The sequence below is a fragment of the Crinia signifera genome, chromosome 12, assembly GCF_055691185.1.
Source record: "Crinia signifera chromosome 12, ASM5569118v1, whole genome shotgun sequence".
In the NCBI taxonomy this organism is placed as follows: Eukaryota; Metazoa; Chordata; class Amphibia; order Anura; family Myobatrachidae; genus Crinia; species Crinia signifera.
This window is the reverse complement of record NC_139228.1, coordinates 45665425-45688792: the sequence shown is the minus strand read 5'-3', so window position 1 is coordinate 45688792 and position 23368 is coordinate 45665425. Positions and strand designations below refer to the sequence as shown.

Here is a 23368-nt window from a genome sequence, read left to right as displayed (position 1 = left end):
GAATCAGCACTCTCACAGAGTGTGTTTGCTGTCACTCACATAATGGTGGAGCTGCTAATTCACAGATTTGTGTGCTCATTGAAATACACACATGCAGTCTATGCCAAGGTCGAAGCGGAAGACAAATCTGCTTGGTTGAGGTAATAGTGGTATTGATTGGAGTAAGGAGACAGCAGTGTGGATAGGGGGAAGACTCAGCAACACTGATGGGGGACAAAGCAACACAGACCGATGGAAAACAGTGGTGCAGACGGGGAAGGTAAAACATAGTGATGCAGTGGGGGGGGCAACAGAGTGCGACAGATAGGGTAGAGAATGGTACCGATGGGGGAAAGACAGTAGCACAGATGGTGGGGAGATAGAGCAGTGTGGATGGTTGGACATTGCTGTGTGGATGAGGGGAACAGAGCAGCACAGATGGAAAAAAACAGTGGCATGGATGGGGGGCAGAGCAGCATGGAGGGGTTAAGTATTTGTACCTACCCTTGGGAGTGACCGCTAGGCCTAATCCCTGGGGTTTTGGCTAGGACTAACACCCCCTAACAGTGACCTCAATACTTACCTTGTCGGCAGTGTCACCTAAATTAATAGGGTGAGGATAGGGGGGATTATACAGAAGGGAGACAGAGTGGTGTGGATGAGTGGTAAAGCTGCAGATAGGTTGAAAACACTAGCATGGATGGGTAGAAAACTGGTGAAGATGGGAGAGAAGACAATGCCGCAGAGTCATGGTTGAAGAGGGAAACGCTGAGCAGCGCAGAGAGAAGAAAATGGTGGTAGGGACAAGGCGCAGATGGGGCAGATAAAGTACAGACTAGCACAGATGGGAGAACAGATGTGTATGCTAAATGAGATGGATGTATGAAGTGACAAGGATGTTGGAACAAGATGGGAATGTTGTGGTGCCCGAGTGGGATGGTTGCACCCCATAACTGCCAGGGCAGGGCAACACCGGCCCTCCAGATGTTAATGAACTACACATCCCAGGATAATTTTGCATTAGTTTTGGTATGTGGCCATGCTGAAACTGATGCAAGGCATGCTGGGATGTGTAGTTCATCAACATCTGGAGGACCGGTGTTGCCCAGCCCTGGCTTAGACCATCAGTTGTATAGACTGCATGTGTGTATTCCAATGACCACACAAATCAGTGAATCAGCAGCTCCACCATTGTGTGAGTGACAGCAATCTCACTCTGAGAGTGCTGAATCTGCACTTACCCACAGGCTGTGATGGCGTATCATATTTGGGTACTTGTTTCCTAGCACGGCCACACCGATTCTAATCTTGTGCATCGCAGGATAAAAAATCGGGTCCGTCGCATCGCATGCGTGCTAAAAAATCGTATGCGATGCCCCCGATTTCCCATAGGGAACAATGTTAAATGCCTCAATTTACCCAATTCAACAGGGAACAATGTGAAATGGTCCATAAACCCCCCAAAACACCCCTGAACATAAAAATGTCCTCCCAAAAGTACTATACGCCACCCCGCGATCAACGTGAACCCGAAGCGTGGCGAGCGCAGCGAGCCCGCGGGGGGCGGCGGTACGCGTCCTCCGACCTTTTCATGCCCTACTATCCACTAGGGCGTGGAGTGAGAATAGAATAGTGTGGCGAGCGCAGCGGATACCTGTGAAGGCCGCGAAGGGACGCGTTTACCTGTGAAGGTATCCGCGTCCCCTCGCGGGGCTCGCCACGCTTCGGGCTCGGTGGCTCGCTGCGCTCGCCACACTATTCTATTCTCACTCCACGCCCTAGTGGATAGTAGGGCATGAAAAGGTCGGAGGACGCGTACCGCCGCCCCTCGCTGCGCTCGCCACGCTTCGGGTTCACGTTGATCGCGGGGTGGCGTATAGTACTTTTGGGGGGACATTCCACTGCTCTGTGGGTTTTTTGGGGGTTTCTGGCCCATTTACCATTCTTCCCTATGCTGATTTGGGTAAATTGATCCATTTAACATTGTTTCCTATGGGAAATCGGGTCATCGCAGGTAAATTGAGGCATTTAACATTGTTCCCTATGGGGAAATCGGGGGCATCGCGCCTGGACCATATAACCATTTTTAGGTGCACACGACGCGACCGACCCGATTTTTCACTGTTTTCAATGCATTTCAATGTAAAAATCGGGGGCATCACGTCGGTCGCGTCGCAGGGCACTAAAATTACCACCGATGGCCAAGATTTGTGGCCGTGCTAGGAAACAAGTACCCATATTTGTATTGCTCAACGAACACGTCCATTAAGGTGCCAGCCTTAATGATTAGAATTTCATTTTACAACAGGTTTCTGAAATGTCAGATTATGTGTAAGAAACCTTAATTAATGGGACATGTGAAACCATAAGGTTTTTTGTCTATGGAATATATATATATATATATAGATATATATATATATATATCTATATATATATATATATATATATAGATATATATATATATATATATATATATATCTATATATATATATATATATATATATATATATATATATATATATATATATATATATATAGCAAATGGGGAAACCCTTTCTGCGCTCGAGAGAGTGGCAGCAGCACCTCTGGGGGGTCCTCTGTTAGGCAAGACCCAAAATAGAAATGGGAAAAAAGGGGGGTTTTCCAGAGGGCGCTAGCCAATGTTAGGCAAAGAAATACCGTTTTTTACCGTTTATTATAAAAATGAACAGAATCCCTTAATAGGGTATCATAAATGCATAAAGACCATACACATAAAAAACAATAGTAAAATACTGCTTGATACAGAAAATGATGTATGAATTTTACAGTTTCACATGAAGTAATATTCAAATCTGTAATCTGGGGCTATCTTCTACAGATTTGAATATTACTTCATGTGAAACTGTAAAATTCATACATCATTTTCTGTATCAAGCAGTATTTTACTATTGTTTTTTATGTGTATGGTCTTTATGCATTTATGATACCCTATTAAGGGATTCTGTTCATTTTTATAATAAACGGTAAAAAACGGTATTTCTTTGCCTAACATTGGCTAGCGCCCTCTGGAAAACCCCCCTTTTTTCCTATATATATATATATATATATATATATATATATATATATATATATATATATATATATATATATATATGTTTTGCGAACTGCAGGACTGCAGACCCCCAGTCAAAATACTGTGCTCAACCCAAGTGAAGCCAGATGCAGTCTGTGAGATTGCACTGGCTTCCCTGTGACTGGCAGGGACTTCCTATTAGAAGTCTGACTGCCAGTCACCCAAGGCAGTCTGGAAGGTGTTCTCTCCCTTTGTGGCTAATTTTTTAACTTCTATGGGCTACAGCCAAAGAAGCCCATAAATCTGGGGGCATGCGCATTACTGAAGTCGTTACTGCGCATGTACTGGTGCGTGTCATCATTGTACCACCGTCGAGAACAGGCTGTGAGCAGTGGGGGTGCCGGCTTCACAGCCAGCAGCAATCCCCCTCCTCCTTGAGCCTGTTGAAGAAAGTGTGCTATATAAATAAAACATACTTACTATAAGGTAGAAGCCGCCACTAAATATATATATTGAATAATGTGGTTCAAATAATTGTTATTAAGAGTGGCGTCTGTAAAGTAAATAATTTTTTGTTGAAACAATGTTTACTGATCCTAGGCAGGCATCCACAAGCAGATCCAAAAGGATCTGTACACATTGTTTTAACAAAAAAACAAAAAAAAAACATTTTTTTACATGTGCCACTGTATTCATAACAATAATGCCCCTTTCAGACCGCACTTTAAAAACGGTATATTGCCGTTTTTTTACCGTTTTAAAACGGTAATGTGTGCGGTCTGAAAGGTGCAGGACCACTTAACCGGTTAGAAAAAAACGTTTTTTCTAACCGGTTAAAATGCAGGGTCCTACCCGTTTCAGAACCGGTATTTTAGGCTCAAAATCGGTTCTGAAACGGTATTTAGGACCCAGCCAATGAGCTGGGTCCTAAATTCAGCACAGTGAATACTTAATGAGCGCTCATTAAGTATTCACAGCACTGTCGACACCCCCCGCGCGCGTGTCGACGCCCCCCCCCCCCCCCCCCCGCGTGTCGGATTTCACGCCGAAGGAAATAATACTGAGGCTAAGCAAACTCAAAACAAATAAGTCACCAGGGCCAGATGGGATTCATCCGAGGGTATTAATGGAATTAAGGGATGAACTAGCTTACCCCCCTACATTATATCTTTAGCAAGTCACTATCGTCAGCTATAGTACCAAAAGATTGGAGAATAGCAGAGGTAGTGCCAATATTCAAAAAAGGAAAAAAGGAAGATCCCGCTAATTACAGACCCGTTAGTTTAACATCAATTGTGGGTAAACTATTTGAAGGATTTTTAAGGGATGGTATCCAGGAATATTTAGATCATCACCGTCTACTCAGTACTAACCAACATGGGTTCGTGAAAAATCGTTCATGCCAAACTAATCTACTAGGGTTCTATGAAGAGGTTAGCAAAAACCTCGATAATGGAAATGCTGTCGATTGTTATTTTTCTAGATTTCGCTAAAGCATTTGATACTGTCCCACACAAGAGATTGATTAATAAAATGGAGAACCTAGGATTGGGTGAAAATATCTGCAGATGGGTAGGGAATTGGCTATGTAATAGAGAACAAAGAGTGGTTGTGAATGGTGCCGTATCAGATATGATACCGGTACTAAGTGGAGTGCCCCAGGGTTCGGTTTTGGGGCCCATTTTGTTTAACATTTTTATTAACGATATTGGGATAAGGTTACTCAGCAATGTATCCATCTTTGCGGACGATACAAAACTTAGCAAAGTCATCAAATCACCAGAAGATGTCACCATGCTTCAAAATGATCTTGCAATTCTAGATGAGTGGGCAAAAAAATGGAAGATGAGGTTCAATGTAGATAAATGTAAGGTTATGCACCTTGGGAGACACAACCAGTGTGCAAGTTACAACCTTAGCGGAGAGGAACTGGGTAATTCCATACTTGAAAAGGATCTAGGAGTCCAAATAGACAGCAATCTAGGATGTAGTGCCCATTGTAATGTAGCTACAAAAAAGGCCAACAAAATTCTGGCATGTATTAAGAGGGGAATGGAAACTAGGGACTCAAGGGTAATTATGCCACTATATAAAGCATTGGTGAGACCTCACCTAGAGTACGGAGTACAGTTCTGGGCCCCACACTATAAAAAGGACATCATAGAATTAGAAAAAGTCCAAAGGCGTGCAACAAAGCTTATTAGGGGAATGGAGAATTTAAGCTACGGGGAGAGATTAAGCAATTTGGGACTATTTACATTAGAAAAGAGACGTTTAAGGGGGGACATGCTCAACATGTACAAGTATATCAAGGGCCAATATAAGGAACTGTCACACACCCTATTTTCTACTAGAAAGGAATCTAGGACGCGAGGGCATGAGTATAGATTAGAAGAAAAAAGATTTCATTCAGCTAGTAGAAAGAATTTCTTTACGGTCAGAACAGTCAAACTCTGGAACTCTCTTCCCAGAGAGGTGGTAACGGCTGGCTCATTAAATGCGTTCAAGGCAAAGTTGGACAAACATTTACTGGAGAAAAACATCCATGGGTACAAATAAGAAATATAATTTGTCTGTAAAATACCAGAACCTACCAAATCAGCAATGGATATCTATACCAGGTTGAACTAGATGGACGCAAGTCTTTTTTCAGCCTTACCTACTATGTAACTATGTAACTATATTACTGATTTGGTAGGTTCTAGTATTTTACAGACAAATTATATTTCTTATTTGTACCCATGGATGTTTTTCTCCAGTAAATGTTTGTCCAACTTTTCCTTGAACACATTTAATGAGCCAGCCGTTACCACCTCTCCGGGAAGAGAGTTCCAGAGTTTGACTGTTCTGACCGTAAAGAAATTCTTTCTACTAGCTGAATGAAATCTTTTTTCTTCTAATCTATACTCATGCCCTCGCGTCCTAGATTCCTTTCTAGTAGAAAAGAGGGTACTTGACAGTTCCTTATATTGGCCTTTGATATACTTGTACATGTTGAGCATGTCCCCCCTTAAACGTCTCTTTTCTAATGTAAATAGTCCCAAATTGCTTAATCTCTCCCCGTAGCTTAAATTCTCCATTCATTCCCCTAATAAGCTTTGTTGCACGCCTTTGGACTTTTTCTAATTCTTTGATGTCCTTTTTATAGTGTGGGGCCCAGAACTGTACTCCGTACTCTAGGTGAGGTCTCACCAATGCTTTATATAGTGGCATAATTACCCTTGAGTCCCTACATCCTTGGGGGGCTCCCATGCTAAGTTATATAGTTTTGCACTAGATGGAAGAACTTATATTGCCATTTTCTGCCATGCACTGTTTTTTTTTTGTGTGCATTTTTTGATGGCTAAGCAGATATTTAGGGAGCTACAGGGATGGGGTAAATTTGTAACAACTATGGTGTGGGAATTGCTGCTACTTTTATGTGGATGATCCAGATGGGGACCGAAGCATTGAGAATAATCAGCACTTTGAATATGTACAAAAATGAATTATCCCTTGTTTGTTGAAAGCCCTTGTAAGTGCCCATCTATTTTTGCTTTCTATGAATAGTGGCCCACAGGGATTGTTTTGGAAGTAACCCCAGTTGCAGCTATGGACATGTATATCATGTCAATCTGAAAATGCAGCTCATAGAAGCCAAGATTTGCACACACAGAGCCCAGTGTCTGTGAAATACACTGTACAAATGAAGGTACCCGGCCGGCAACGGGTACAAGCTAATCATTAACACACTAGGAATGGCTATCGACAGCCGATAGTTTTTCATCAAAGGCAGAGATCTGATGGTTCACAGCCATAAATGGCAGAGATTCAGTGATTCAATACTGTCAGTGGCAGAGATCCATTTGTTCGTTGCCGTCTGGAGCACACAGGGCAGCAGTGGTTTTTTTTTGTAAGGATATCAATATGCTTATCCCAAGCATGTTTAAATTGTACTACTGTATTTGCCTCTACCACCTCTGATGGGAGGCTATTCCACTTATCTACTACTCTTTCTGTGAAGTAATTCTTCCTCAAATTTCCCCTGAATCTTCCTCCCTCTAGTTTCAGTGCATGTCCTCGTGTTCTGCTGCTCCTCTTCCTGTGAAGAATGTCTCCCACCTGTACCTTGTTAAAACCCTTGATATATTTGAAAGTTTCTATCATGTCCCCCCTTTCCCTTTTCTGCTCTAAAGTATACATATTAAGATCTTTTAGTCTTTCCTGGTACGTTTTGTGATGTAGGCCATGCACCATTTTAGTTGTACCTTCTTTGTACAGTCTCTAATGTATTTATATCCTTCTGGAGATATGGCCTCCAGAACTGAACACAATACTCTAGATGAGGTCGTACCAATGACCTATACAGTGGCATTATTACTTCTTTCTTTCTACTGCTGATACCTCTCCCTATGCAACCAAGCGTCTGACTTGCCTTCTTCATTGCTTTGTTACATTGCCTACCTGCCTTTAAGTCCCCTGAAATAGTGACACCTAGATTCCTCTCTTCCTCAGTAGTTTCCATTATAGTGCCATTTATACTATATTTAGTCTTTACATTTTTGCAACCCAAGTGCATGATTTTGCATTTTTTGGCATTAAACTGTAGTTGCCATGCTCTTGACCATTCCTCTAATCTACCTAGATCATCAATCATTTGTTTTACCCCTCCTGGTGTGTCTACCCTGTTGCATACCTTTGTGTCATCTGCAAAAAGGCACATTTTACCCTCAATTCCATTTGCAATATCACCAATTTTTCCCCACAATGCTTAGACTGTGTTACAGCCACTGCCTGCTCTTTGCAGGTGATGGTCATAAATGGTATAAACTATCAGTGGTTTAAAATCTATGGTTTCCTGCCATTTATGTAAAACACTGAAGGCACAGTCAGCAATGGACCCTTCCATGGCCAGTCCTATCACACACTGCTTCTTTAATTACTAATAACAGTGTTTTTTTTTCTTATTGTAATTTCTGTTTATTTTTGATTTCCTAGGTCTGTCGAGTTGCCTATGAAATTATGCAGACACTCCATCCTGATGCTTCAGCCAACTTTCACTCTTTAGATGATATATATTACTTTGGTGGACAGAACGCTCACAATCAAGTTGCAGTCTATCCCCACCACCCGAAAAATGCAGATGAAATACCTATGGAGCCTGGGGACGTTATTGGTGTTGCTGGAAATCACTGGGACGGCTACTCAAAGGGCATTAACCGAAAATTAGGCAGAACTGGTCTATACCCCTCTTACAAAGTAAAGGAAAAAATTGAGACTGTCAAATATCCAATATACACAGAAGCTGAGAAATGAGAGTAATAAGGCAACTTTATTTTGAAAGCTATTCTGCAAATGTCCACAGAAGAGACTAACTTGCTATTTTAATTTAAGTTAAGAAGCTGTTTTACATTAAACTCTACAAAAGGCATTTTAAACCAATAAAAGTTACTATAACTTGAACATCTTTGGAGAACTTTTACAGTACAAACACTTCCCCGTTAACGTTTAATTGCAGGATCTCTCCTCCTATGGGCTGGCTGATCACAAAACGTGGCACTCTACTTCAGCCTTTAGCCAACAAGAACTCTCAGACTTTTAACACTGCCATGATGTGCAATTAGATTGACATGATGTTTTATATGTGGAAGGTTTTAAATGATGCCTGTTACAAATAAGTTACCTGTCGAAGAGAATTGGGAACAGTGAGAAGTACTGTGCAGTTGTGTATATCCTTAACAAGCATACTGACTGCCAGAGTCGCTCCAGTCTATGGTTCCAAATAAAGTTAGATTCTATCACTTTTGGACAATTACATTAGGCAACCCCTTGATGAAGTTGCATCAATGTTTAGTAAATTAAAGGGTCCATCGGAGGAACAAAAACATTCACTGTTTGTTACTGTAGGAAGATTTTTTCTTTTTGTATAAACACTCCATGAGCGGATTCCTATACATGTGTTTCTTGGCATTGTATTTGATAACAAACAATTAAATAATACAAAAAAAAAGATATTTTTAACTGTTTGCAAATTGTTATTCACACACATATATATATATATATATATATATATATATATATATATATATATATATATATATATATATATATATGCAGATCTTATCAATTATATTTATTCAAATCAAATAGAAATTGGCTTATATTCTATAAAAGTGAAGGAACTACAAATAATTAAGTTACATTAGAATTATTTTACGAAGAAAAAAAGTAAAAGCATTATTTTAATATTATGCGGAAAATTATTATAGTTTTTCATATTTGCTAAATATTTTCTTTAAAAAATGGTCTTTAATTGTTAGAATTAATGTTATCTACAGGAAGATGAATTACAAAATTGTATTGTTTTTCTTTATTTCATATGCTCTTTGTCATTTTCTTGTGCATACTGTTTTCGCAGTCATACTAGCCTTATACCACTTTTATAGAATATCAGCCATTGTGTTTCCATGCCTTCAAGAAAGGAAACCTCTAATTTTATATTGACAACATTCTATGCTTTCACATTAAGCTGTTTCGCTGCAATAATCCAAAGATGCTCATATCCTTATGTTACACCTCAACCCCCTCCTCCGTGCGCTTGTGCAATGTCATAAAATGGGAAATGCCTTAAGCCCTGTGCACAGTACAGTACTTTCTGTTGTTGCGTGATTCAATTCTTAGAGTGTCCTTCATTCTTAAGACAGTTGTTTATATGTTACCCCCTGCATAACATCTAGTATGCAGTATACACTGTTTCAGCTCTGTCTTCCATTTACTTTAACATTTTCATGTGCTACTGTATGAAAAGTACATCACTGCTATATTAATCATTGCTCCTTATCGACCTCTTTTACTGTGAAGTAAAACCATTATTACTGCGATCAGTGGTGTTTTTTTAATTAGTTTCACCGACCAATTTAATTGCCGCCAACATCCGAATAATCTGATTGGGAAATAACAAATTAACACTTAGATGCCTAGTGATGTAGAAGCAACTGTCAGTTTTTTCTACTGATGTTGGTACTAATTGTTCCAAACCAGGACCGTAAATCCAAATTGCTTGTTACTTTTAATTTTTCCATCTACCTCCAGAGTGTTTACAGTGTTTTGCTCTAAAGTAAGGCTTTTGTATTATCTAGTTCCAAGTATTTTTCTTTTGTCCAGTGAACACGCTGCACTGTCTCATAGAAATCTCGTAACATTCCATAATTGAGTGGCACTGTGCTAACAAACCCCATATCCTCTTAATTTTACTGTTTTATTGTCTGTTTTGCATGGTACAAATGGTTTCAAGCAGAGCATACAATCTCATTTGTTCCTACTGATTTTGTTACTCTTTTTACTACTCTTACCATAGTGCCTAATCTTTCCTTCAGGTAATGTTGGGTGCACACTTGTACAATCTTTGGGCCGATAAATTGATAGCAGCTGGTCGGCCTGATGATCCTTTAGGTGTGTATACCCAAGCGATGACAAAGCGTTATATAAACCGCTTCAAATGCTCCCGCAACTTTAGGATCTGGAAAAGGCTGTATCTTAATGTGCTCGTGATCGCATTGAAGAACATACACACTGAACTATCACTAGCTCCTTATGTATGGGGTTCAATCTGGTTGCACACTACTCGGCTGATCAGCATTGTTTAATCCAACCATATTAGTTATATGTGTGCCCTGCTTTTTTTTGGAATAAATAAAGTGAGGGACCTGGGATTTATCTTGCACATAAATGAGACTGATTCTGAATCAGACACTTCAGTGTCCATGTGTGAATCTTTTACCAATCTGTCTTCTGCAATTCAGCTATTGGTTAGCATTACTGCCTCACAGCACTGAGGACATGGGTTTGATTCCCACCATGACTCTAACTGTGCGGACTTTGTATATTCTCCCCGTACTTGTGTGGGTTTCCTCCGGGTACTCCGGTTTCCTCCCACAATCCAAAAATATACTGGTAGGCTAATTGGCTCCCATCAAAATTAACCCTAGAATGTCTGTGTGCGTGTATATGTGGTAGGGAATTTAGATTGTAAGCTCCACTGGGGCAGGGACTGATGTGAATGTTAAAATATTCTGCGCTGCGGAATATGGATGCGCTATATAAGAAACTGTAAATAAATAAATGTCTCTAAATATGCAAGGACAGAGGCTACAGATTGAGCATCTTTAAAGTATGGGTGTGCACTGGGCGCTTTTTGTGTTTTCTGAAACGTGTTTTGGGTCTGTATCTCGGGCATTGTTTAGGATCTGGATCTGTTCCAAAACATTTCCTAGTTTTGGGTTTTGGTTTCTGATTTTGGTACTCTTTACCTAGAAGGGCGCCCGTCGTGGGGATCGCGGGTACATTTATGTCTGGCCGCGACGCGACCGACACGATGCCCGCGATTTCCCATTGAAACCCATGTTAAACATGGAAATCGCGTCGGTCGCGTCGCGGCCGTCCATAAATGTACCCGCGATGCCCGCGACGCGATGCACCCGATTTCCCATAGGAATCAATGTTAAATGGCCCGACGGACGCGATTTTACTGTTAAATGCCTCAATGGACCCGATTTGCCCATAGGAATCAATGTTAAATGGGCCACAGAGCCCAAATAGGCACAATTAACCCTTAAATGTCCCCCCAAATTTTTAACGCCACCCCACGATCCACGCCAACCCGAAGCGTGGCGAGCGCAGCGAGCCCGCGAGGGGCGGCGGTACGCGTCCTCCGACCTTTTCATGCCCTACTATCCACGTGGGCGTGGAGTTGAGAATAGAATAGTGTGGCGAGCGCAGCGAGCCACCGAGCCCGAAGCGTGGCGAGCGCAGCGGATACCTTCACAGGTAAACGCGTCCCCTCGCGGGCTTCACAGGTGTCCGCGTCGCCACGGACACCTGTGAAGCCCGCGAGGGGACACGTATAACTGTGAAGGTATCCGCGTCCCCTCGCGGGGCTCGCCACGCTTCGGGCTCGGTGGCTCGCTGCGCTCGCCACACTATTCTATTCTCAACTCCACGCCGACGTGGATAGTAGGGCATGAAAAGGTCGGAGGACGCGTACCGCCGCCCCTCGCATGCTCGCTGCGCTCGCCACGCTTCGGGTTGGCGTGGATCATGGGGTGGCGTTAAAAATTTGGGGGGACATTTAAGGGTTAATTGTGCCTATTTGGGCTCTGTAGCCCATTTAACATTGATTCCTATGGCCAAATCGCGGGCATTGAGGCATTTTACATGAAAATCGCGCTCAATCAGCCTTTTTAACATTGTTCCCTATGGGAAAATCGCGGTCATCGCGGGTAGCAGATTTTTATGTACCCGCGATTTGCCCGCGATTTTTACCCCCGACGCCCGCGATTTCAATCGCTGGCGCCCATCTAGGTAAAGAGTACCCTGATTTTTTTTAAAGCATAAAACTGCTAAAATTGCAGATGTTTGGGGTTTTTTTGCTCCTACACTATTATTTACCTCAATAAAATTAATTAGCACTCATTTCCAGTATATTCTGAACACCTCACAATATTGTTTTTAGGGCAAGGTAGCTGGATAACTAGGCTACGCCACACAAGTGTGCAGCACAAACACATGGCTCATCTAGAAGGGGCACTGCAGTAGCAGAAAGGATGGCAGTTTGAAAAACTAGGCCCAAAAACCACATAATGGCAAAAAAAGAGGTGCAAGATGGCATTGTACATGGGCCCCTCACACCCACCCTTAAGTTGCGTAAAAAGGACATGCACACTTTAAAAAAACAATCATTTCAGCGACTGGGTCGACTGTGGCTAAAATAATTGGTTGATTTGGGCCCCCACAAAAAAAAAAAAGCAAGTCACCTCTCCCTGTACTGTACAAACTGGCTCTATAGAGGCAAGATGTCGTCCTCATCCAATTAATTTTGATGAACATCATCTCTACATTTTGCGGAAGCAACATTCTACGCCGCTTAATGACCAGGTTCCCTGCTGCACTAAAAATTCTTTCGAAGTACACAGTAAGGGAAATTTACGAAGATGTGTATTCTACTACACATGTGATGTTGCTATGGGCAACCAATCAGATCCTGTCTATTATCTTCTAGAGGGTGCTAAATAAATAAGTAGTAGATTCTGATTGGTTGCCCATAGCAACATCACATGTGAAGTAGAGCTTCCAAACTGCCTTTTTTTCCTGCCAGTACAGGTAAGGACTGTCTGACATGTCTACTTGGATGCTGTCACCAAAGTAATCCTCCACCACAGTGAGCGTTGAAGATGCGTTAAATCCTCCACCACAGTGAGCGTTGAAGATGCTGGGAAACCTGACAGGGAAATGAGAGCAGGGAAAGGTGGCTCTAAATTGTACACCCTCAGTAATGAAAGGTGCCATCTGCTGAGAATAAAATGGTTTACGTAGGGCAGTATTCAATGACCAAGTTCTCCGTGCATGGAGAGCGTTTTATTTCACTCTCCATGCACTCTCCGTGTTCCGGAGGGCTCGCTGCCACTCCTGCTCCCTCTATTCAATGTGGTTAAGACTCGCTGCCACTCGCGGCGAGTCTTAACCCCTGCAGGGAGCAGGGAGCTTTCAGGGAGCCGGAAGCAGCCAGAGAGATTAAAGTCTCCCTGGCTGCTCCAGAGGAATGTGGAGAGGAGGGGGGCTCTCCGGGGACCCAGGCAGCACAGCCTGCCCCCCCCCCCTATAGCCAGCGGGGGACCCAGTATTCACTGCACCCGTTCATGCATACTAACGATCGGGTGCAGTGAATATATGAATATGTAATGAGCGGCTCGAGCGCTCCGGCCCCCTGCTGGCTGCACTGTGTAAAAAAAAAAAAAAAGATTTTTTTTTAAATTAAATATATATTCATGTGCTATAAGCACATGAATAAAAATAACATGCCCCTTTACAGAAAAAAAAAATGATTTTTTGACACCAAAATTTCTTAAAAAAACCTTTTAGTTTAAAAGTTCACATTCCAGCTCCCCATCAAAAGATGGAGAATTGCTACACGGAGAGACACGGAGAAAATCACTTAGAAAGACGGAGAACATTTCACATTGAATAGGGTTGCTCGCTTTTGGAGAGCAAAATGCTCCGTCCAAGGCGAACAAAGCACAAGTTCTCCACAAAACACGGAGAACTTTTCTCATTGAATACTGCCCGTAGAGAGAGAGAGGTGCAAATGCACTATGCGATCATTACGTTATAATATATAAGAAGAGGTTGTTGGTATATTATTGGCCAGTGATATTGGCCTGCCCACCAATCGTCCAGGTCACCTCTTGTCGAGCAGGTCCCCAACACTATGGGGTCACCACCTGGGTTGCAGGGAACCCCGAAACATGATCCCGCTAAGGACCCCCCCCCCAGGGCATCACAATAAAGAATAGTAATATATTATAATGTAATTATTGCATACTGCATTTGCACCCTCTCTCTCTCTGTTTAAACCATTTTTTTCTCAGCAGATGGCACCTTTCATTACTGAGGGTGTGCCATTTAGATCCACTTTTCCCTACTATGTATATGTGTAGAAATACACATCTGAGGTCTGAGAATGCCTCATCTAGATTGGCACCCCTCCCCCACCACTGAGACAGACAGAGGCATAATTCCAAGTAAGTCCTATTTATTTGTATATAGTGTCAGAAAATTTGGGGTTGGCATCTGGGCGTGGGGCTCCCAGGCTGCTCTGGCTGGACTGTCTCAGGGCATCACAACTTAAATACACAGTCACTTTTTATATCATGTTTGTGTATTATTTATGTATGCACTCTTTTTTTTCCCACACACTCGGTACTTATGTAATATCTGGGCTCCCGTTTTTCTTATGAGACCGCGTCGCCACACTATATAAAATCAACTCCATGCATAGTTGGATAGTAGGGGTATGAAAAAATGGGGTGCATTTAACATGGGAGCCCAGATAATACATAAGTACCCACACACTCTCTACCTCCAAACATACTTATGATTTTACCACTTTACTATTACAATTCTTTATTGTGATGCCCTGGGGGGGTCCTTAGCTGGATCATGTTTCGGGGTTCCCTGCATCCCAGGTGGTGACCCCATAGTGTTAGGGACCTGCTTGACAAGAGGTGACCTGGACGATTTGTGGGCAGGCCATTATCACTGGCCAATGATATACCAACAACCTCTTATTATATACTCTTATTATATATTATAATGTAATGATCGCATAGTGCATTTGCACCCTCTCTCTCTCTCTCTGTAAGGGAAATGAGAGTGCCTGATCTACCTGCACCGCATGGGATGCATGACCGTATCCTACAGGCCATTAAACGCGCAGTTGAGGATGAAGATACAAACTATGTTGTGATAGACCAGTTTCAGCCTATGCTTGGTCCTGCAGTTCGACATCTACAGAGCCAGAAAGTCCTGAGCTTAGGTGCAGTGGGACTGAACTTGTGTCGCCATGGAAAGTTGTGCTGGCTGCAGGTGGCTACGAAATGATGCCTTTATCTTTGTGATGTCCTTCTCCTTGGGGCCTGGAGTTTTCAGAAACCGGCTACAAATGGTGCTTGAAGACAAAAGCACTCTAAAGGTGGTCCATGACCGTCGCTGGCTGGCGGATGTCTTGTCCCACAAATATGGGATTGTTCTTAGCAATGTCTTTGATACACAGGTAGGAGATGTATACCTGTTCTTCATGGAAACCGGGGGCTTCCTTCCTAATCGTACTGTTCTCTTAAGGAATGTTTGACTCGACATCTCAACATGACGTCTTTACAAGTTTCATTCCTGACTTACAAGCAAACTTTAATAAAGGATAATCCCAATATATGGCTTGATTGCCCAATGTCTCCACATTTGCTGAAAGTATTGGTTTTGGAAGTTTTACACCTCTTGGCTCTGCGCCTAGGAATGTTGGATGCCATATTAGCTGATTTTACATGGTTGGTTGATGGGTATTTAAATATGTATAGCCAAGGAGCAGTGGATGATTTGGGCAGCACTGAGATCTGCTCTGAGCTTTAAAAAGAACTTCAGCAACTTTCTGTTTTACAGCAAGTTAGGCGAGAGGAAGCAATACACAAATACATAGTCAATGGCCAAGCAAGGGTTTCTTGCCTGGGTGAAAAAGAGAGGCCAATGAATGGAATAGCTGCACTGCAGAGCTGCAAAGGAGAGGGAACCTACTGGCCAGACATAACACCCCCCCCCCCTTCTTATTGTATCCCCTTTGCCTATGTCATAGGTGGCTGTGTAGGCTTGAATGGCCTTTTGCTGCTGCCCCTCCATCCTCTGCAGCATATAGAGGGTAGAGTTCCAGCACGTAACAACCTCTTGTTTGAGGTGATGGCAGGGCAGGTTGAGGAGTTTTTGATGCCGCTCCAGCCTTCGGCAGGCAGTGGCAGAATGGCGAAAGTGTCCAGCAATTTTGTAGGCCACCACAAGCATCTCCTGCACGCTTCTGTCTCTTTTTAGGTAGTCTTCCAGCGGCATCCGACTGTGTGACGCAGGGTGAGAGAGACAGTGCCAGGCTCCCGGAATAATATACAGAATACCTTCATCAGCATTACAGTGTCTGTGAAACAGTCATGTGTGAGTTATCTGTGCTTAAGGTATAGTGCTTCCATTAACACTGCACAATGGCTTCCCGGAGACACCTGTAACACCTTATCTAAGTGTGATTCAGTAGCAGGACACAGGGGCAAACGCAGGATTTTCCGAAGGGGGTTTCCAGAGGGGCGGACAGGGCCGGTGCTAGGGTGTTCGGCGCCCTCCTGCAAACTATAAATTTGCGCCCTCCTATACTTTAGAAAGAGACAGCAAGTAACAAATCTGGACGCTGAAAAAAAGCTATATAATGCCCGTAGTGCCACATCATGTGCCCAGTAGCATCAGTGTAGTAACTATACATTTTGGTTCCCTGTGCCAGAAAAGGAATTAGGTCCCTGTACCTCCTGCCACCCATACATACATACATACACACACACACACACACACACACACACACACACTGAATACAGGGCGCACAGTGCGCACTGTGCCACTTATGAACATTGTTCCAACTAGAGCTCCTTATGCACGATGTGCCAGGTAGAGCCCTTAGACACCCTGCGCTCGATAGATCTTCTATAGAAATACTGCACCAGCACTAAGCACATCATAATGACCATTACACTTTATGCCGCACATCGTAATGCCCATGACACATTATGTCTCACACCGTAATGCCCTTTACATATTATACCACACACCATAATGGCCATTACATGTTATGCCGCACACACTGTAATGTTTATTAGACATGCTGTCACACCAGGGGTCTGAGTCGACGAGACAGAGACCTCTGGTGGGGACCTGGACCGGTACCTGAACCGGGGAGGTTGGAGAGGAACCTTGCGCATGGAATGCGCGACAGTGCACCCGGAGCCAATGAGTAGTCAGGAGTAAAATACAACCGAGTTTATTAGCAGATGGTTGTAATATGACAGGCAGTAAAGTATGCAGGAATAATGGTACAGTCTATGCAGATAGCAATACTTTACAGATGACTGATGGAATGTATCGATGGTGGAACATCGGATCCGGAGTATCGGATGTGGAGCTGTGGGTCCGGAATGACGGACGGAAGCTTGGAAGCTGGAGATCCGGAGTATCGGATTTTACAGGCGATGATAGAACATCAATGGTGGGTGATGCTGGAGCATCGGAAGGACCAGAGTCCCGGAGCTAGGCTTGGTCGCTGGGCTGAAGAGGCAGGATCACAGGCGATGGAATAACCTGGACTTCACAGGAGATGGAACAACCTGGAACACACTGCAGCATAGGAGACAACACCAGCAGGAAATACACTTGCACGGAGACAAGGACAGCTGACCATACACTGGAGACAACTGAAGCACTAGCAAAGGTTCTGAGAGCTCCCAGCATACTTATACCCACTGAGTGGCCAGGATTGGCCGGGCAGGTATGACTGGGAGATCAGAACCCTCAGGATTGGACAGAGCAAACATGTGACTGGGAAGAACATGGCAGCCCCCATGTCTGCTATGGCGGGAAAGTGTGTTTGTGCACACCATGCTGGATACTGGGAGCAATGGCGGCGGACGGATGGATTGACGTGCACTGAGTACTGTCACTGGAGACAAGGAGAGCGGTGCGCCGCGCAGCCGCGGACTCAGCAGCACTGAGAAGACTGGAGGATGGCAGCGGTGATGGCGCACGGCAGACAGGACGCCGGCAGAGATGACGTCTGGACCGCAAGCTGAACCTGCGGAGGCACTTAGCTGGTAAGAAAGTCTGTCTGACAGCTCGGATCGTGACACATGCCACACACCGTTATGCCCATAACATATTATGCCACATAAGTTCAGCTTACCTACACACTCATTGCCAGGAGTTAAATGCTCGTTGCCAGGGATTACTTGCTCCTCTCCAGGGGCTTTATGATTGCTACACGCTAGTTGCTTTGGTGGTTTACATGCTTGTTGCCAGGGGAGTTACATTCCTGGGGATGCAGAGGCACAGCATGCCAGCGCTCCTGGAATCAGCACTTCCTGGTAGCGCTAGGCACCCTGACAGAGGCGCAGGAGGCACTCAAGTGCCTCACTCCTCTATTGAGGCGGACATTTTTATAGGGGCACAGGGACTCTGTCTGTACATAGGCGCATACATAGGGCATGGGAGGACCTGATACAGGGGAGTGGGAAGTAGAGGGAGGAGACTGAGGACTGAGGCACCTGCCATAAAGTGGCTGGGGTAAACCCAGGATTTTGAGGGGGGGGGGGGGGTGTCCCATAGTAAACACATACATACACATAGCATAATTATAAAGGACATACACGCACACATACCATACATATACACAGGGAATGCACTCACACAAAATACATACACATAGGGCATACAGGCACACATACCATATATACCCACAGGGCATGCATGCACACATACACACATAGAATACATACATACATACAGGTTATACAAGCACACGCACCATACATACACATTAGGCATATAAGTACCATACATACACACAGGGCCAACAAGCACACATATCATACATACACACAGGGCATGCACGCACAATATGTACACACGGGTCATACACGCACACATACCATATATACCCGCAGGGCATGCACACACCCACGCACACACAATACATACATACATACATACATACATACATACAAGCACACACACCATACATACATACACACACACAGGGCATGCACGCACACAAGCCATACATACAGACAGGGCATGCCCGCACACAAGCCATACATACAGACAGGGCATGCCCGCACACAAGCCATACATACAGACAGGGCATGCACGCACACAAGCCATACATACAGACAGGGCATGCACGCACACAAGCCATACATACAGACAGGGCATGCACGCACACAAGCCATACATACAGACAGGGCATGCACGCACACAAGCCATACATACAGACAGGGCATGCACGCACACAAGCCATACATACAGACAGGGCATGCATGCACACACACCATACATACACACAAGGCATGCATGCACACAGACACAGTATGTACACACAAGGCATACACTCACACATACATTTACACAGGGCAGGCACTCATACTGTACATACAATACATACACACAGGGTATACAAGCACACGCACCATACATACACACTAGGCATAAAAGTACCATAAATACACACAGAGCATACATGCCCACCTAAACATACACAAGACACATACACAGCAAACTGTATATATACAGTACAGTCATACACACAGCATACTTGTTATTAGGGTATGTACTAAAAGGAATGACACCACACAAGCAATCATAGAAAATGCCCTGCAGCTGCAAAGATATCCTAATGCTCCCTGAGCCAATATACAGTTATTTAAGGTGCCCCCACCACCCACATCAGGGAACACACACCTGAATAGTCAACAGCCCCATGTGCTGTGGTCACTGTCTCACGGAGTAGAAGGAAGTTGGAACTGCCGAAGAGCAGAGGACTCAGAGCTGTGCACTGCAGCGCCACCTACATGCAGCTCTACACAGCCTCCCTGCTCTCCTTTCAGCTCCGCTCAGCTGGCTCGATTGATTGTCGGGCAGGCAAGGGGTAGGGGTGAGTGCGGCGAGGAGAGAGGAGTCGGGGGACGGAGGGAGCCGCCGGAGCCGCAGGTTGCCTTCTAGAGTCTCAGGTCAGGCTAGGCGCAGCGTCAGCAGCAGGATAGCAAAGGCAAGGGGAGCGCCTATGCAGGCTGGCGCCTCCCTGCTTTGCATCCTCTGCTGAGCGGGTAGCGCCGGCCCTGGGGGCGGAGCAAAGCACGGAGATGGACACTTAGGTGACCCAGTATATGCCGGGTCAGTTAAAGTATTATAGATAGACCAAATGGCAACGCCAGCGCCATCCCCTGCAAGGATGGGACATACTCCATCTGTATCAATTATTTATCTAGTTAAAAAAACTAATGTGATACTTTTTAGGAAATGCTGCACCACCAAATTAATTGTGTGGGCAAAACATGGCACATGTTGGAAATTGCCAATACAGTATGTAATGCCACAATGTTACTGGCGTTGTCCGACACCACAAATCCCCAAGTGGGGTAAGCCACTGCAAGATGATTTCCCTCAGTTTCTCTAAGACGTTGACGGCATTGTGCCTCTTATTAATACTGTTGAAACACAGAGTAGTCTGCCTTGTAAGGAGCTGGCATTTTGGAGATGCTGTTGCTGTGGCACTTTGCCATTTTGGATTTTACATGCCCTCTAAGATGACCGTGGGCATCAACCTTTGCATTCAACGTTCATGGCATTTCATGTTCTATGTCATGACTAGTGGCAGCAGCTTTAGCACTAGGAGGAAGTGGTTCTTGTTCTTTCACTATTGGAGCCTCCATATTTTTGTTCTCCATTATCTTTCTCGAGTTATAAAATATGCGGCACAGGAGCATAGTGTACCCCTAACCACACACACGGCACAGTAGGAAAAAATGTAAAGGATTATTAATAACCCCTTTATTGGAAAAAAATTATGCGGCCTTCACAGGAGAGTAATGTACACACTCACACGGCAGCAAGGACAGAAAAAATATAAAGGATCAATAACTTGTTAAACCCCTTTATTTGACAATTATATTATGCTGGTGGTACAGGAGCGTAGTATACCCCTAAACCACACACGTGGAGGAGAATGAAAAAAAAACAAGTGATTATATTTGAAAACCCTTTATTTGAAAAATACACATTATGCTGGTGGCACAGGAGAGTATTGTACCCTGTCACACACACAGCAGATCCAGAAAAAAAATCAGAAAAATATTTTTTTACATTGTACACTGTTCTGTCACAAATTATACATATATTACATATAATATATATATATATATACAGTATATGGCACAGACTCTGTCAGTGCCACTGGAATGGACTACAGAACAGAAGTAGGAGGAACTGTACTGTAGTAGTTAAAACTACTACAGTGAGGAATCGGATAAGCAGCTTGAGGCACAGGCAGCTGGGCGGGAGAGTGAGCATGCAGGTGGCAAGACAGCCAGGACGTGCTCCCTCTTCGAATCTCCTAGACTGTGGTGAAGATGGCCCACAAGGCTGTCCCTATATAGGGTTCGGATCTTGCGAGAAAAGAGCAGATATATTTGCTTCCAGTAATAATATTTAGCTTACCTAAACTGTTAAAATGCTTTTATATTTTGTGGAATACATTCTAACAAATCATTCATGGGACTAGCACATTTCAGCAATGTTTTCTATAAACGCTCTATGAAAATGTGTCCATCCCAAAAAGTTCCTTTTAAAGCATTTCCCCCAAAGTAATTTTTATGTTCTTGAACCATGCAACTCCTACCTTTAGCAAAATATTAACCTTCAACAACTAACTTGCACATATTCATTGCAATATACACAGCAGAGCTGTGGAGACTCAGTGGTAGCTTGGTGTTGCTGATTTTCAAAGGTAAAGGTACAGTATACTGCAGTGCCAAATCAAGGAGACCAAAAACAATCCACTGGTAATATCCAGATATGAAAATACTTTGGTCAGTGCGCTATATAAATAACGTAATAAATAAATAAATTATTTCTGTAGTGTTCTTGCAGCTTTTCCTTATGCTGCATTAATATCTAACTGCTTTTGCTCTTGTTTTCCACATTGTGCTGGAAACCAGAAGATGTTCCACTAAAACACGTGATTATGCCCAGCGTGTATGGACAGTGATGATCACTGTCATCGCTGGGGGGAAAGCCGCTCAGTGCATACACACTGAGCAGCTGTCCCCCTGCCTGGCGCCATCAGCAGGGAGAGGGTAGCTTTGCATAGCGCAGCGCTTTGCAAAACGTCCTCAAAGCCGCTCATCTGCTGGTAATAGCAGCAGATGAGCAGCTTTCCAGGTGATGATTCGGGAGCGCGCATAACCGCTCACCACTCATCGCCGGGCCATACAAATTAGGCGGCTTTGAGCTGAAAGCCGCTCAAACTTGCTGTTTTGAGCCGCTTTCAGCTCAGTCACCCAGTGTGTATGGGCCTTAACTTGTTTCATACCGTGCTGGTACCTTTTTAGCAGATATGACAATTGGCATTAGTTTTGTTAATTTAAAATAGGGACTGACAAACTAGGTGGAAGGGACATGGATACAGTATGGTTGTCACCAATGGGGCTTTCTGGCAAGTCCTCAGAGGGTGGTTTGAATGTAGCAGGACGAATGTACTTTCTACTCATGCAGTCTCGTCAAGGCGGTTAACTTGAACTCGGTAACCCGGTCGTAACCAGAGGGCCAAGAGGACGTAACTGAAATGGAATTGGGAGTGACGGAACACTGCAGAGTAACCCAGGCAGTAGTCAGGAGTCTGGACTGGATCTGGCGGGGTAACTGCTGAGTGCACTGGAGATGTAACCAGGAATCGGGACCAGAACTGGTGGGATAGATCCTGAGTGTACCGGAGAAGTAACCAGGAGTCTGGACCGGAACTGTCGGGAAAGCAGTGGAGTGTACCGGAGGAATTACCAGGAATCTGGACCAGACTGGTGGGATAGCTGTGGAGTGTACCGGAGGAATAACCAGGAATCTGGACCTGACTGGCATGATCCCCAAAGGGCAACTATTGCGGTTGTACCGCAATTGCTCAAATAGGGACACCTTTGAGAAACAAGCAGAGGACATGGTGGCATCGTTTTCACAGAGAGGATACCCTGAAAAGATCACGGCTAAAGCCTAAAAGGAAGTAATATCCCTCGATAGAGATACACTGTTACAAAACAAACAAAAACAATCTAATAACAAAAATCAACAGATCACCTACATATCTAACAGTCATTCAGATGAGATCAGGAAGATAGTAAGTAGAAATTACAAGATACTAAAACAGGACCACCTCTTGGTGGATGTGATCCCAGAAAAACCATT

The 23368-nt window shown here is 43.9% G+C and overlaps 1 protein-coding gene and 1 pseudogene across 8 annotated transcripts in view; both read left to right on the top strand.

The window, feature by feature from the left end:
* FUT8 (fucosyltransferase 8) overlaps positions 1–9049 on the top strand; it is a 315179-nt gene extending 306130 nt beyond the window's left edge. For 5 of the 8 annotated variants that reach the window (XM_083167148.1, XM_083167141.1, XM_083167143.1 and 2 more), the window contains one exon: positions 8012–9049. In XM_083167148.1, coding sequence (XP_083023274.1) covers positions 8012–8329 — 318 coding nt within the window. In that variant the 3' untranslated portion in view covers positions 8330–9049. The remainder of the gene's footprint in view (positions 1–8011) is intronic. The other 3 variants (XM_083167145.1, XM_083167146.1, XM_083167147.1) reach the window with 2 other exon arrangements.
* A 6165-nt stretch (positions 9050–15214) lies between these two features.
* Positions 15215–16491, top strand: LOC146049533 (piRNA biogenesis protein EXD1 pseudogene; annotated as a pseudogene).
* The last annotated feature ends 6877 nt before the right edge of the window (positions 16492–23368 follow it).